The 15990-nt window shown below is 31.4% G+C and overlaps 1 protein-coding gene and 2 long non-coding RNA genes across 6 annotated transcripts; 1 reads left to right on the forward strand and 2 right to left on the reverse strand.

The window, feature by feature from the left end:
- Nucleotides 1-6634: 6634 nt before the first annotated feature.
- On the reverse strand, nucleotides 6635-8954 carry LOC105110202 (uncharacterized). The gene is made up of 2 exons (XR_839422.1): nucleotides 8591-8954; nucleotides 6635-6916 (listed from the first exon to the last, which is right to left on the reverse strand). It is a non-coding gene; the product is annotated as an uncharacterized LOC105110202 (long non-coding RNA).
- Nucleotides 8955-9861: 907 nt separating this feature from the next.
- Nucleotides 9862-15555, forward strand: LOC105110204 (nuclear transcription factor Y subunit A-3-like). 4 transcript variants are annotated; one of them, XM_011005162.1, is made up of 6 exons: nucleotides 9862-10060; nucleotides 12054-12440; nucleotides 13877-13983; nucleotides 14063-14128; nucleotides 14494-14667; nucleotides 14886-15555. In XM_011005162.1, the coding sequence occupies exons 2-6, from the start codon at nucleotides 12149-12151 to the stop codon at nucleotides 15252-15254; spliced, it is 1008 nt and encodes a 335-aa protein (XP_011003464.1). In that variant the 5' UTR covers nucleotides 9862-10060; nucleotides 12054-12148; the 3' UTR covers nucleotides 15255-15555. The 4 variants fall into 4 exon arrangements, with proteins under 4 accessions (XP_011003464.1, XP_011003465.1, XP_011003462.1 ...); XM_011005163.1 differs by having other exon boundaries at nucleotides 12054-12422; nucleotides 14488-14667; XM_011005160.1 differs by having other exon boundaries at nucleotides 9863-10060; nucleotides 14488-14667.
- On the reverse strand, nucleotides 10361-12142 carry LOC105110203 (uncharacterized). The gene is made up of 2 exons (XR_839424.1): nucleotides 12052-12142; nucleotides 10361-10459 (listed from the first exon to the last, which is right to left on the reverse strand). It is a non-coding gene; the product is annotated as an uncharacterized LOC105110203 (long non-coding RNA).
- Nucleotides 15556-15990: the final 435 nt, after the last annotated feature.

Here is a 15990-nt window from a genome sequence, read left to right on the forward strand (position 1 = left end):
TAGTAGTAGTAGTAGTAGTAGTAGTAGTAGTAGTAGTAGTAGTAGTAGTAGTAGTAGTAGTAGTAGTAGTAGTAGTAGTAGTAGTAGTAGTAGTAGTAGTAGTAGTAGTAGTAGTAGTAGTAGTAGTAGTAGTAGTAGTAGTAGTAGTACTAATAATAATAATAATAATAATAATAATAATAATAATAATAAAGAAAAAGAAGGAGAAGAAGAAGAAGAAGATGAGAACTTTGAGATGGAATATTAATGTAACGATTAAACAATGATAATAACAAATGTCAAGGTTAGAGGTTCCACTAATGGTATATCAAACAAGTATAGTATAAACTCTTATTATTGAATTGGAAACCACACACAAAGGAGGTTCCAATCAGATTATATATTGTTAACATGATTACATTAGTCATCTTATTCAATTAATGCTAATACTTGTAAATCTCGTCAAGCATTCATGATTATAACTTATGTTAACAACAAATCAAGTTCCTTTCATAGCTCAGGTGTCGGTTATACCATACATTATGGGCTATGAAAGTGCCAAGCATTTGTTGTACCAAGTGTTATACAACATAAATCAAGATTAGTCATTTAACAAGCAAAGTATTAAAGAGTGAACAAGATAACAAATATAAAACATGTTAGTATCAAACATTAAAGTCCATATTAAGTTTACATTATACTTATTCTTACACCATTAGTGTAACCTTTTCACCTTGACATAATTAACTTAGCTAGACATAATGAAAGAAAGCAAAATAGATAAACAAAATAAGAACATAAAAGTTAACTAAGTAAAGGAAAGGAAATGAAAGGCATAAACTTAATATTAATGAAAGCAAAGCATAAACATTACAAAAAATACAAAGAGAGAAAGGAAGAGCATGATCTTGATCTGGAAATCAAGATGCCTAAATGCATGGCAAATGCCTCCTTTTATAGGCCAAAATTAGGAACTATTGATTTGATGACTAATTGATAAGTGGGTGGCCAACTTTTGACTTGGTGACAATCCTTATCTTCTCTTGTCTGCCCAAAACGTCATTGATAACGTCAAAATTGGAGTCACTTCTCAGCTTTCATGTATTAGGCAATTGTCTCAGCTTTCTTGTGTAAAACATTCAGCTCATTTGGACTTCTAGAACTCCAGATATGGCCAAAATACCGAACAGTACTCGGGCTGGAAGACAGATTCGGGCTTCTTTGTTGTTGCTACAATTTGGACTTGATAATGGCCTTTTTAGATCTTGGGCTCCATATGAAAGTTGTAGGCCTATGTCTTACCTTTCCATTCATATAATGTAGACCTAAATCTGAGATCTACAACTCTAGATATGACCTAATTACCGAACAATGTTCCGGTTTGGACTGCACTAACATCTATTTTCTATATTTGGCCATCTCTTTGTCATTTCAATTTCAGTTCTTAAATTCATCAATCAATCCTTTCATTTATGTGATAGGCCTGCATTTAAAATGAATATTTACCATAAATTAAAGGTATCTTATAGTATTAGATATATTATTATAAAACATGTTTTAGTTAAGGAGTTATTGATACTTTAATTGCAAAATAATGACATAAAACCTTGATAAAAAAAATACACTTTTAAATACTAATCAGAAGACAACTGTAAAAATCCTACAATGTGGATTTTATTGGCTCACTATGTTCAAGGACATGCATGCATTCTACAAAACATATGAAAATTATCAAAAGTTAAGATATATTTCAAAAAGTCACATGATGCCTTTAAATCTTATTCTTGTGATTAAAATCTTTGATTGTTGGGATATAGATTTCATGTGTCTATTTCTTCCATCATTTGATTTTGTGTACATATTAGCCATAGTGGAATATGTTTCAAAATAGATAGAGGCAATTCCAAGTCAAAATAATGATCATAAAACAGTGATCAAGTTTTTGAAAGAATATATTTTGAGTTGGTTTAGAATCTCTTGGGCCATAATAAGTGATGGTAGAATATATTTTTACAACAAATCATTGTCTGTAATGAAAAAAATATAGAATCACACACAAATTTATCACCCTTTATCACTTTCAGACAAGTGGACAAGTAGAACTTGCTAATAGGAAGATCAAATAAATCTTGAAAAAAACAGTGCATCCTAATTGAAAGGATTGGTCTTTAAGACTTAATGATACACTTTTGGCTTATCGAACTGCTTTTAAAACATCATTAGGTGTGTCATCTTATAGGCTGGTTTATGGAAAACCTTGTCATTTGCTTGTGAAACTTGAACATACGGCTTATTGGGCTATTAAAGCTTTCAATTCAAACCTTGATGATGCTAGCCAGCTGGGTAAGTTACAAATAAATAAGCTTGAGGAAATAAAAAATGATGCATATGAGAATTCAAAAATTTATAAAGCAAGAATCAAAGAGATTCATGACAAGGGAATCTTAAGAAAAACAGTTAATGTTGGTCAATGTAATAGTTAAAGAAAAGAGAGTTAGGAAAAAACAGGAAAAAAAATAAGGCAATGCACTGTAAAAACTATATTTCATTTCTTGTCATTCATATTTTTATGACAACCAGTCGTTTCTTCTAACTAACTTCAACCACTACTACTGCTACACTGCTTGTTTATGTATTTTTTATTTACTCTTGGAACTAAACAAGGATAAATTATCTATCGAAGTTAAGCTTGGGTGTCAATTTTTCTTACTTTATTAAGAACATTTCCCTACATGTCTTGAACTAAACCCTAGTATTCTTAGATATGTGCCTTTTGATATTACAAGTGAATCTTGACACAATCAAAAGATTGATGTCTTCTCTCAAGTGTAGGAGTGTCGAAATAATAAATAACCCAACAAAACGGATATCAAACCACATAGAGATTAACTGTATAAACTACAAATAAAGAAATACATAATAACAGAAAAAGAGTTGAAGAGAGCTTTGAGATGTGATATTGACAAAATTTACATGTATAACATAAATTCTTTTTATTATTCAACTGGAAACCACACACAAAAGAGATTTCAATCGAATTATAATTTATTAATATGATTATATTAATTATCTTATTTGAGTAATGTCAATACTTATAAATGTTGTCAGGTATTCATGGTGATAACTTATGTTTACAATAAATCAATTTTTTTTTATAGCATAAATGTCGGTTATACCATATAGTAGGCTATGAAAGTGCCAAGTATTTATTGTATCAAGAGTTATACAACACAAATTTAGATTAATTATTCAATAAGCAAGGTATTAAGAGTGAGTAAGATAACAAAAACAGAGCATGTTAGTATCAAACATTAAAGCCCATGTTGAGTTTATACTATACTTATTCTTATACTATTAGTGTAATCTTTTCACCTTGACATAATAAACTTAGCCAAACATAGTGAAGAAGAGAAACATAAATAAACAAGAGGAGAACATGATTATATAAGTATAGTAAAGGAAATGAAAGACATAAACAAGAGATTAATAAAAGCAAAATTTAAGCATTATAAAAATATAAAGAAAAAGAGCAAAAATATGATTTTGATCTAAAAACCAAGATATTCAAATGCATGACAAATGCCTCCTTTTATAAGCCAAAATTAGAAACTATTGATTTGATGACTAATTATTGTGTGGGTGGCCATATCTTTTTTTAGTGACAATCTTTATCTTCTTATCTGAACAAAACATCATTGCTAACATCAGAATTTAAATAGATAGTCTTCATGAAACTTCTAGGAAATTGTCTTGACTTTCCTACAAAACAATAATCGGTATATTTAGACTTCTAAAACTCAAGATATGGGCTGAATATTGAATAGTATATAGGTTGCAAGACAGATTCTGACTTCTCCGTTGTTGGTACCATTTGAACTAAAAAATAACACTTTTAAATTTGGACTCTTCATGAAGTTTTAGACCTATATCTTAGCTTTCCATACATATAAATCAGACCTCAATCCAAGTTCTACAGCTCCAGTTATGATCCAATAACCGAATGGTGTTCTAGTTTAAATTAAAACAACATTTCTTTTCTAAGCTTAACTCTCTCTTTGTCTTTTCAATTTCAGTAGTTAAACTCATCAATCAATCCTTTGATTTTATGTGATATGCTTTCATTTAAGATGAATATTTACCATACATTAAAATTATCTTATATTATTAGATATGTTATTATAAAAAATGTTCTAGTTAAGAAGTTCTTGATATTGAAGTGTAAAATAATAATATAAAACATTGATAAAAATGCAATTTTTAAATACTAATCAGATCTCTTATTCAACTTTGAAAAACAAGTGAGCTTTAAGTACTTATATTTGGAACAACTTATCATATAGTAGGATTGCTAGTGTATGATAGATAATATTTGGGTTTCTTTGATTTTTGACAAAAATATAGTGGTAAGAAATCATTTGTAATTAGTAGTGTTTCTTATATGGCCTAAAATCTTAGTTAGTTTATAGGGCACCTAGACAAGGATTGGATAGGTAGGAAAATATAGACACTAACTTTTTCTTCTTGCATGACATCCTTTTATGTTAAGATGAGCTTTAAATTGCACATGTGTATATATATAAACTTTACTGTTACCTTAGCATTTTTAATGGAAAAAAAAAAAGATCAATTTAATTAGCTTCTTATAAAATTATCTTCATAAAATGCATCTACTTAATGCAGTGATGCTGGTTTGTGGAAAGTGGCAATTGTAACTATTCTTTGTATGCTTCTTTCATACTGGAAATTATAAGAACGAGGTAGTGGTGGATAGTTCTTTTGAAAGTTAATATTTAGTTTTAATTCGTCTATTGTTTTGATTAGGTTGACAGGCATGAGCATATATATATATATATATATATATTTATAAGATTAAATCTAAACCTTGTTCAAGTCATAGCTATCTATATAAAATAAGTCTCTTTTTTATCTTATTAAGGTCTGGTATGGACAATATATCCAGGCCCTTTATGATTAGATAATATGAAAGCTAGTAGAAGTTGTTTAATTTTTAGAGATAACTTTAGAAAAAGAATAACATGAGTTGTTCGAACATGAATAATAACAATTCCAAAAGAGAAAAATATGGATTACCTTTTAATAAACCACCTCTCTTAAAAAGAAAATAGGTAATGAACAGGTTAGTCTTTCGAGAAAAAAAAAGAGTTCTTTTAAAAGAACTTTCTAATAGATCACCATAGTTTAATAAAGGAGGGTCTTCAGGTTGATGACCTCCTTGTATGGGGTCAAGTAAGAAGTTCAACCAAAACAATAATCAATGGGACATCTTCATTTTCACAGTATGTTTTTTTGTTATTGGTCACATCTTAGTGATTATAGGGTAACATTTTTTTTTCATTTTGCAATCATTTTTTTAAAATATTATACCTTTCATCTAAGTTAAAGTTGGTTTTCAAAATAAACAAAATAACACTAATACCCTCGTATATTTTAAATTATTAAAGCTAATAATTATCATACCACTCATTCTTTTTCTTTCACCTTATATCTTTCCCTCAAAAACTCATCTTATTGTTTAAAAAATAACTTTCCTTTTGCTTCTCCTTCATTGTCACCTTGCCTTTACAAAAGAACCAACTTACAGGGTAGATTTAAAATTAGCCGACTCTCCAATCTGTTTATTTTTGTCTAAGACAAAAGTTCTATTATCATCATAGTTATCCAAATTTATGCTTCGGTTTTGTGATTGTGTTGATGTTTAGACCTTTGTCGCACGTGGGCATGTGGTGTAACAAGATGTTGGGATTGAGGAATCAACAACTAGTTATTTGGTTCAGGGTTACTAGGAGACCTAGATGTATTAGTCTTATCAGAAATTGTATTAGTCTTATCAGAAATTTCAAGGGTAAGGGACTAGTTATGGTTAGAAAAGATATTAGCACCTCTAGGCACCTTATTTAAGATAAGCTGCATTGTGTGGTTAGATATGATTTAAAAGTTTTAATAAATTAGTAACCAATGGTCTATCTGTGACTAAAAATAAAGATTTACTCCTATAAATAAATTTGATATTTTGAATTTATTATGGGTTTGTATGCCCAAATAAATTTTTAAAGGAAAGGTCTATGTAAATGTCTTGACAGAGTTCACCTATCTTAAAAGATAAAAGTGTTTCCTGCAACTCATATATTATGATGAAAAATACTTCCAATTAAAATTGATAAGTATAAAAGAAATTCAAGAATTTTTTAGTCAATTCCTAATATTTAAATACCAACTTACTTATAGGTTCAATATTTATACCAGAATGTTGACCATTAATTTTCAGATAAAGAAAAAAAAACTTAAAGTTATTGAAATATTGATCAAATATTAAAGAAATTTTACAAACTTTTTGTAAATTCCATAAAAATACAAAGAAATACATAAAGGTTCTAGAACAATTTTTCCTTTTTTATATATAAATAAAAATACAATTTTTTTAAGGATTAAGTCGTATGCAACAAGCAAAAATCATTTTTGTCATATGCAATTCAAATATTTGATTAAAGAAAATTTTATATTTTTATCATTTTTCATTTTTTATCATTCATTTGACACAAAATACAATGCAAACATACATATACACATTTTTTTTACTATATTTTTACTCATACACCCCGCAATTACATGTTTACAAGCCACAAAAAATCAAAACTTAAAAATAAATTCAAACACAAATTAAAATTTTAAAATTTACAACATGGTCCTTCCAAAGATTGGAAACGGGCTGACAAGATTACTAGGAATTCAAACAACATAATAAAAGATTCTGGGCAACTAGAATAGTAGTAGCACGTGGGTTTCACATGTCGTCTCCATTAACGATGCGTGGGTTCATGCGTCATCACTAAGGTGGACCAAAAATAGATGGATTGGGTAAATTTCATCTTCTTCTTCACGTCTATATCAATAGTGAGGGGTACCGCCACCTGCAAAACTAAGAAAAATACACAGATAGTTGATTTTTTTCTCAGATCTGCCTCTCTTAATCTTTATTATAACTTTTGTTATTTTATTTTCATATCTACTCTTTTTTATTTGTTGTAAATGAGGGTTGTTGTGGGTGAAGGGAGGCTGATGACACTGCCATAAAAAAGAGAGAAGCGAAGGGAAGCTATTGTGTTGTCATGGCTGATGGTGGCACCACTGCTTCTTTTCCACTACTAGTGGTTTGTTGTTAACATGTGTGGGATAGGGAATGACTGCTATATGAAAGAGCTACCATTATGGGTTATTGTCGAGAAAGCTTCAACCGATCAAGAGCTACTGGTGCAGGGTAATGGCTGGTGCTGTTAAGGCCTTACGAGTTTGTAAATGAATGTGGTTGTGGTTTCGATTGAGAGGGAGGATAAAACGGTTAGTGGCGGTGTTATGTTTTGACAATAATGAAAACAAAGTTGTCATGGTTGTGGGGTATTTGGTGTTGTTAGTGGTGAGGATAAAAAAATTAGTGATAATGAGTGTTTAGCAGTGAGAACAAAGAGAGATGAAAGGTTGTCTCATGTTGATAGTGGCATGGAGGTCTCGACCGCAAGATAAAGAAAAAGAAGATGAGGAGTTTTTGGGTTATACTTATGTTTTTAGGGGAGGAGGTTATGGGTAGCCAATGATGGGAAAGAAAAAAAATAAGAGTAAGGAGCAATAAGTTTTTTAGACTTTCTAATAGCTAAATTAGGTTCATTAAAGCTTGAAGATGATAGGTTCTTTTTTTTTTGTTAGGGCTTGAAAATGATAGATTTCTCCCTCTGTTTTTTTTTCTTTGAATGGATAATAAATCTTTTATGTAAAGATAAGGGCTTTGGTTTTATTGCGTGTAAGGATGGGAATCTGTTTTTTATAGTATTATTTTTAAGTTTTTGGTTGACTTTTATAGAATTTCTTTTTTTTAACTACCTATTTATAATTATTTTTTTGTTTTGTTTTCTTTCCCTTAATTTCTTAGTTTCTAAGCAATCTAAATTTTATTTGGTCTTTATTTTTTTCTTTTTGACTTTAGATCCTTTAATATTTTTGATTTTTGATATTTTGATTCTTAAAAAATCATGGCATTTTTTTCTTTTTGACTTTAGATCCTTTTGCTCATTTATTATATTTTAATTTTGATATTTTTAATATTTTGATTCTTAAAAAATCATGACAATATCAACATTGATTTAAAAAACAAGTTAACAAGTATATGTATTTAAAATTAATTTTTTTTAATTTTAAACTTTTTTAAAAAAATATTTAAAATTAATTTTTTTTAATTTTAAATTTTAAAAAAAAAATTAAAAATAATACAAGAATATCAAGAATATAAGTAAAAAATTACATACTCCAAAACACTTGCATTTGTACAAGGACAATCATTGAAATTTGTTTTACCAAGGCCTTGAAATGTGAGATCATAGCGAGTGTGCTGACGAAAATGTTGATCAAAACAAAATAATAATAATAATGAACAAACACAATAAGAATAAAATGAACTTCTCTAAATCATTAGCATGATCACCAACTAAAATTCCACCTAAACAATGCAGACTTTATCAATAAAACCATAAGCCTCGTTAACAACCCCACCATCAATTGTGATAGTTCTATGAAGAGAAGAGACAAAAAAAGCTTTCCTAACCTTACAGTGGTCTGATCTCCCTCCATAGGCCTTCGTTTGCCTCACCTCCAGTCAAGGAAGAAAGATGAGTTGATGATCTACCCGATCAACCAGGTGACCCTCTCCAACAAGCAGTGGCGTATGACCACCATTGTTGCGATTAATGGAGGTTTTCAAAATATTTTTATGGCCTTTTATGTGATTTAGTAGTAGTGGACTGCAATAATAAAAATTTATTTTCTAAAAGCTCTCTATAAAGTGATTAGATCTATATACAAGGTGTTGACCTCGTCGTGGAGGAGGAAAATGAGATAGTGGCGGCTAGGGTTTAAACTTGTTATTCAGGGGAAATGAATTTAGTGATTTTTTTTTTTGTTATTTTTATATTTCAAGGGCTTTTTAGTTATCATCTCAAGTATAATACCGGTCTTGTAAATAAATATATATTTTATGATTCCAAGAAAAGTAAAGAAAAAAAGTGTAATATTTTAAAAAATTGGTAGCAAAGTTAATAAATTAATAATAATCACAACTCACGAGCCACTCGTCATATCTATCTATAAATCAAAATTTTTACTCGATTAAAATGAGAAACGAAGTGGACGAAAGAAATTCTTGTGAACGTGGCAATCAATTCCTGGCTGGAGGATCCATGATGTGATGATGTTTGGGTGCACTCGCAAAGCACAGGCACAAACAAAACACACTCGAGTGGAGAGGCGCGTGGAGCATGGAATGGACAGTGTCGGCGGCCATGAATAAAGCTAAAAGACAAAGTGTTTGTTGGGGTGGGTAAGTAATAAATAACATGGGGGACAGGTGAAAGAAAAGAGAAAACGTTATATATATATATATATTATATTTACATATATGTGTGTGTTTAAAGAGTTTTTTTTTTAAAAAAAAAATTAATATTTTTTAATATTTAATATGTAAATATCAAAAATATTTTTTTAAAAATAAAAAATTATTTTAATATATTTTAAAATAAAAAATACTTTAAAAAATAATCAAACCAACATTCCCATCTACCCCAAAAGAGCCCGGCTTCTGCTTCTAAACTTGGATTTCACATTATATTACATTATTATTATTAAGAGTTTTTTTTTTCCCTTGAAACGCAGATTCTTTTAGTATTTTTTTTTTAATTTTATTATTAGCATATAAAAACGCAGATTCTTTTAGTATTTTTTTTTAATTTTATTATTAGCATATTAAAATTATAAAAAAATTATTACATAAATATCAATCTAATGCTGGTTTCATGGATAAGGAGTTAGGTTAGGAAAAAAACAAAAATCTCAACAAAATAAAAGAGAGAAGGAAAGAGAAAGACAAGATAATAGGAAAAGGATAGGACGGTGTGGGTGTGGTGGTCTGGAGAGTTTCAAGAGAGGGAGACATGTCCAACTTCTTCCCTACAGCCTCCCCTTGAAATTCTTTGCTTCTTCGTCAACAACTACTTATTGACTTCCTTATCAGATCCCGAAGGTCTCTCCTTCTCTCTTTATTTTATGTCGTCATGTCCTTATTTTTTCTTCTCGCTTGTACTCTGTTTGATGGTTTGGATAATAATTTATGAGTGTAGAATCCAGGTAGCCGGGAATGTTTTATTTGCTGTTTTATGTGTGCATGTTTTTTTTTTGATGTTGTGAAAGGAGTTCTAAATATACTGTTTTTACTGTAGTTACTCTCTGGTCTCACTGCTCTTTTTTTGTCACTGCATTTTTTAGTTTATTGTACTCTTTGGTTCTCAATAGGTTTTACATTAAATTTATGCCTTTCATTTTGGAATTATTGGAACAGGATTCTTGAGGATTTCCTTTAATGATCTTATTCAAGTAAATCTTGCTATACCAAATGCATTTAAGAGGTTACAGGCGGAGTAAACTGTAACCTAACTAACAGGTTTCTTGTGTGGCTGGACTTTGATTTCATGCTTATTCAATGCTAGATTTACTGCGTTGTGTGAGAGCGTACACACACACACACACACATATTAATCGTTTCTGTTTGGTTTTTTGCCAAGCCTTACTTGCAGAGCACAGTTGATTGCCGGCATAGGCTTTTAGGTTTGTCTTGTTGCACTTGTAGCATCTAAGTGCTTCCTTGGTAGATTCTTCCTTATTTCCATCAATTTTTAAGTTTGAGAACTTCTTGTTTGAAAACTAGGAGGACTTGTAGGTTTATTTTTTCTGTTACAGTCATATGTCAGTATAGAAAAGGGAGATCTCATGGTGCATTTTGTAGATTCTTAGTCACAATTCAAAACTGGTGGTTATTGAGGTCTGCATCATTAAGCTGGCCATAGATCTGGTTTTTCCATGCTTTTACATCGCGTGCCTAGTTTAATGCTCTTCTTATCTTCAATAGTTTTGTGGATTTGGTGGATGATGCACACTCTTGTTCAATACGTAACAAGCTTTAATGATGCATGCTTTGTCCGCTTTTGGAAAATTGTAGGTAGGCCAATCATGGATAGTGGTTAGTCATAGACTACACCTCCTTCCATTGTTACTTAGGTGCAACGTGACTCATCTACTGATTGGAAACTCGTTTCTGATATCAATGGCTATTGGTGTTCTTTAAATAGGCAAAACAAATGTTACTTGTAGTTATTTACCTTGTTCTCTTAGGAAAAAGTACTTCACTAAATTGGAGTGGTGGTAAAGACTCTCATGCTATGGTAGTGAATATGCATGCCAGCTGGTTAGTGTGAAGCTATGGTTTATTTATACATTTTATCATAAAATGCTTTCCTGCTGTTGATTTTTGTACAATTAGTCAAGGCCATTTCTTCCCCAAGATGTCCTTGTTAACCACACAAGCAACCTCATGCCAGCAGCAACCACAATGTTTGCACACCCGTTGCTCTTTAGTTATACTGATGGCCAATTGTGTTATGAATTCTGATGCTGGTATAGGGTTGTTGATATAACTTTAGTTACCCCTGCCTAGAACAAGTTTCCTGGAAACATGGGTAGACCATGGGATTCTTATGTGGTAGCTGAAGCCTGAAATGACTGCTGTCATTGGTTGATGTGTAAGTGGTGTATAAAGCTCTTAAAAACTTGCATTTCTAACTTCCAAAAATTACCAAGAACTGTTAAATACTGGTGTTTCTGATGTAAATGTTATTTTAAATTTTTCTTATTTCATTTTGATTTTGTATTATGCTTGTAGTCTCAGTGTCTCCCATCCTTTCTTGAGTATTCACTGTTTTTTATTTAAACCATACAAACCCTTGGTCACTTCAGCTTTGCTTACAGTGGTGATTTAACCTGACCAGTTGTTTCAGTATGAGAGTATCTCTTTTTGTGCCAAATAGTTTCATTTAGTTGTTTCATGGTGCAAAACTAGTCTATTTGAGTGTATTTCATGTCAATTTACCTATCCTTTTTAGTTGATTTTAGATTTTTCATCACATTTTCTTATGTAACTGAAGCAGACCTAGCTCAATGGATCTTGTGTTTTCTTTGGACAGTTAAACAAAATCTCAAAGGCGAGCCAAAAAGAATCCGTGATTGATTAAGGATTTCCTTCAAATTCATGATATATATATACATATAGATAAAGTTGATGGCTTTACGAATTCAGAACTTGCTGAAGAAAAACTTTGATGAACCTCACTTCACCGTTAGTTGCCCATCATGGTGGAATTCAAATGAACAGCAATTTTTGCCATCTTTATCCAAGAACACAAGCTTTAAAGTAGACTCTCCAAACCAATCTTATCATGAATCAAAGCAGTTAGGATTTCATCTCCTGGACCAGGAATCATCCTCAACTCTATCAATTGGTCAATCTCACAAAGAAATGAGTTCTGTGGGAGGGATCAATTCACAAGATCAATGTATTTCATCTGAATCTGGTACTTATCTTTGGTTGCACAAATGTATTCAACATATTATTTTCTTTATATTTGCATTACACTAGCAGACTACAGACTTTATTTTTCAGCTAGTTTTAGGGAAGGGTGCTTTCAAGTTTTTTTCTCAACTTTAGAGGGTAGGCATGGCTACCAATTACACCATGTCTTATCCTGAAGGTACATAATGTTAACAATAGCAGAAGAAATATATTAAACGTGTGTATATATATATATATATTTTCAAAAGCTATTTATGTCCCATGGAAATTAGTGGTCTTGGAATCCTTCTAACTAAAATAAGTGTTTTTTTCTTCTTGTAGAATTAGAGTGTCCTGTGAGATGTTTAAAACTAACAGCTATTGTGTTACCAAAAAATTTCCAGTCTCTGTTTCCAATTTAGGCTGAGCTTACAAGAAGCCAGTCAAAACTTGATTTTTTTTCCTTTTTATTTTTTCATAATATCAGTTTATAAAAACTCCAAACTACATGTAATACATGAAATAATTTTGTTCCTTTCTTTCAGTTGGTAACTGAGAAATGCTCCAATTGTATTCAGATGATTTCATGTTGCATTTCATCAGAAGTTGTGAGAGTTCAATTGAAAGCAAACCATCTGAATGCGTTGTGTGTTATATTTAATGTGCTGCCTTCTATTTGTTTTGTTATCTTTCCTTTTCCTGACACCAATTTAGTGCTGTTCAATAGTCATTAATATTTTTATTTTATTTTATCAGTCATTAAACACCCTTATGGTTGGTGACTTTTTTCTATTCTCAGTCTCACATTATGTTTGGGTTTTTGTACATTCACACCTGAATTCTACAGAATTAATCAATGAGCTCTCTCAACTACTGTGTGCCATGTATTCCTTCTTTTTTCTTTTTTTTTTGTAATACATTTTAAACTGTTCTTATGGATCTTACAAGATGTTTAGTTTCAGATTTTCAAATTCTTCGTCTGTTTTCTGTTTTGTAGTATTTTTCCCTCTGGTAATTTATCTTCTTTTTTTTTTTTCTCGTTTCAGTGAATTTGCCCTTTTCTTTTACTAATTGTTTCTATCCTGAAGATATCTTGTCTGAAATAATTCTTGCCTGTTTTTGACATCCACTGGAATTCTAGTCCCTTGGCACTTCATCATATAAGTAAACAGAGAGCCTTTTATATCTCCTTTTAATGTATTTTATAATTTGATACTGGAGTTAAGGTGGAGCGTTGTTACTGTATCAGTTCTTCTGCTGGATATGGTACTTTGTAATATGTTTCCTTGATATCAATGGTACCATTTATTGTGATTTAAATATTGCTGTGTTTTATGAGGCTGAATTGGCTCTTTACTGGAAATATTACAAATCAATGCCATAATTTTATTTTATATGAGTATGTTGCTAAGCTATCTTTAACATGGAACTGTTTGTTTTTCCATGTACTTGATCAAGATGAAAGTTGTGGTAAGGGAGTGAAAGGAAAAATGAAACCAGTTCTCTTGTTGAGCACTCCAGATAGTGTGTCTAATCACTCACAAGCTGATTGTAGCTATTCAATGGTAGGTTGAGCTGGAATTACATGGTCCCCTGCTTGCCATCTTGGTTATAGTTATAAATTAACTTCTTTTCACATATCAGGTTCGTGCACCACATGCTGATCCTTACTTTGGGGGGCTGTTTAATCCATATGAACTTCATGCTTTTGTAAGTATGATTGAGTACATGTGTATATGATCTATTTCTATGTAGAGTTGTCCTGTGCTATGATCTTGTTATCTGTGGTAGTGTTGATTCTCTTTGATTTGTTTATATGTTACTGATTGTTATTTTTATGCAATTTCCCTTTTTGTTCTGTTTTGCAATCTACCTAGGGCACTTTTGAATTCCCTATGTTATTTGTCTGATGGTTAAAGATGGATCTTAATCCTTTGAGTGATAATCTAAGATTTTAAAGTCTCATTTCTATATTGTTTATGTTCTCTTTTAGTTAGAATTCGTGTTCTTTCTAATTTGTTGTAACTATTCTTCATCTCTTGATCTGATTATCATTGGAACCTGATTGGATTCAGCCCCATCTGGGTTCTCATATGGTGGGGATGACAGCTGGACGAGTCCCACTCCCTGTTGATCTTGCAGATGATGGACCAATTTATGTTAATGCTAAACAGTACCGTGGAATTATCAGAAGGAGACAATCACGGGCAAAGCTTGAGGCTCAAAACAAACTGGTAAAAAATCGAAAGGTATGTCTATTCATCAACCATTTATTTTTAGCTTTGTTTTGTTAATGAGCAATCTGAATTAATTTTGCATCTCTTTTATTTTCTATAATATTTAGAGCACAATAGTTAGTTCCTTCTTGGGAAGTAAACCCGAGCACATATTACTACGCAAGAAAAACGTACAATGCTCCTTTATTTGTTATTTATTGACTTACCATGCTGCTCTTAATGGATTGCAGCCATACCTTCACGAGTCTCGGCATATTCATGCCTTGAATAGGGTTCGAGGATCTGGTGGACGCTTTCTCAGCAAAAAAAAGCTCCAGGAATCTGATCCCACTCCTAGTCAGTGTAATGTCACAGATACCATCCACTCACACGTGAAGAATGATGCATCAGAACTTGAAAGCTATCAGTCTGGAACCGGCCAGTCTGGTGCCTCAAATACTACCTGCTCTGACATCACCAGTGTCTCCTACAGCAATGTCACTTTTAGGCAGCCAGAACGCCGGTTCTCAGGCATTGCTACTCACCTTGGTGGAGGCATGGAAATCAACAGTAGGCTTATTTGCAGAGGAACCCAACACCACACTTCCGTTGTTCAGTGAAAATATGGAAGAAGACCGTGTCATCGGTCAGGCAATTCATCCTTGGCTTCGTCTCTTTTACTTAGAACTAAATGTGCATGACGGACACTGTTATGTATTTGATCTCTCTGCGGTTTGCTCCTTTTTTTTTCTTTTCTTTTTTATAATGTCTAGACATCCTCGGGGATGTCAAAATGGTTGGAAAGAGTTTTGTGTTTGAAACCCATCACTGGGTTACACTGATTGTTAAAAGTGTTTTCTCATCAGATTATCAAATAAAAGATCAGACTTGGGGCTTTGATCTAGCATCAAACCACAAATATCCAAATGTCGGGCGCTTTGCTCTGTGAATACTGAAGTAGGAGTCTATTTTATAGGTTCAGATAATGTTGTTTCATTCCTGCATCTGTTTCTGTGTCGAGACTTTGGACTGGGACATGACATGCATGTGCGAGGCATGTACTAAACACTTGAATACGTTTCGATATCTTCGAATCTGATCTATATATATATATATATATCGAGACAGCTATATTAAATATTGATTATTTATAATTCTTTATTTCAGTAATGCCACGTGTTTTCTTGTTGATAAATCAAATGTGAATTTCTAATTAGATCATTATTAGTCATCTGTACTATATATTTATTTTGGATGTCGGCATTACTGAAATAAAGAATTATAAATAATCAATATTTAATATAGCTATCTCGATATATATATATATCAAGACTGAGTCATCTGTACTTTCATAAG

This window comes from Populus euphratica, unplaced genomic scaffold (genome assembly GCF_000495115.2).
Source record: "Populus euphratica unplaced genomic scaffold, PopEup_1.0 scaffold498.1, whole genome shotgun sequence".
Classification (NCBI taxonomy): domain Eukaryota; kingdom Viridiplantae; phylum Streptophyta; class Magnoliopsida; order Malpighiales; family Salicaceae; genus Populus; species Populus euphratica.

Bases quoted from the DNA above. Each gene is read 5' to 3' on its own strand.
- LOC105110204 (XM_011005160.1), top strand. From the start codon at position 12,149: ATGGCTTTACGAATTCAGAACTTGCTGAAGAAAAACTTTGATGAACCT. The intron at 13,984-14,062 runs GTAGGTTGAGCT...TTCACATATCAG, and splicing joins CTGATTGTAGCTATTCAATG to GTTCGTGCACCACATGCTGA. The intron at 14,668-14,885 runs GTATGTCTATTC...AATGGATTGCAG, and splicing joins AACTGGTAAAAAATCGAAAG to CCATACCTTCACGAGTCTCG.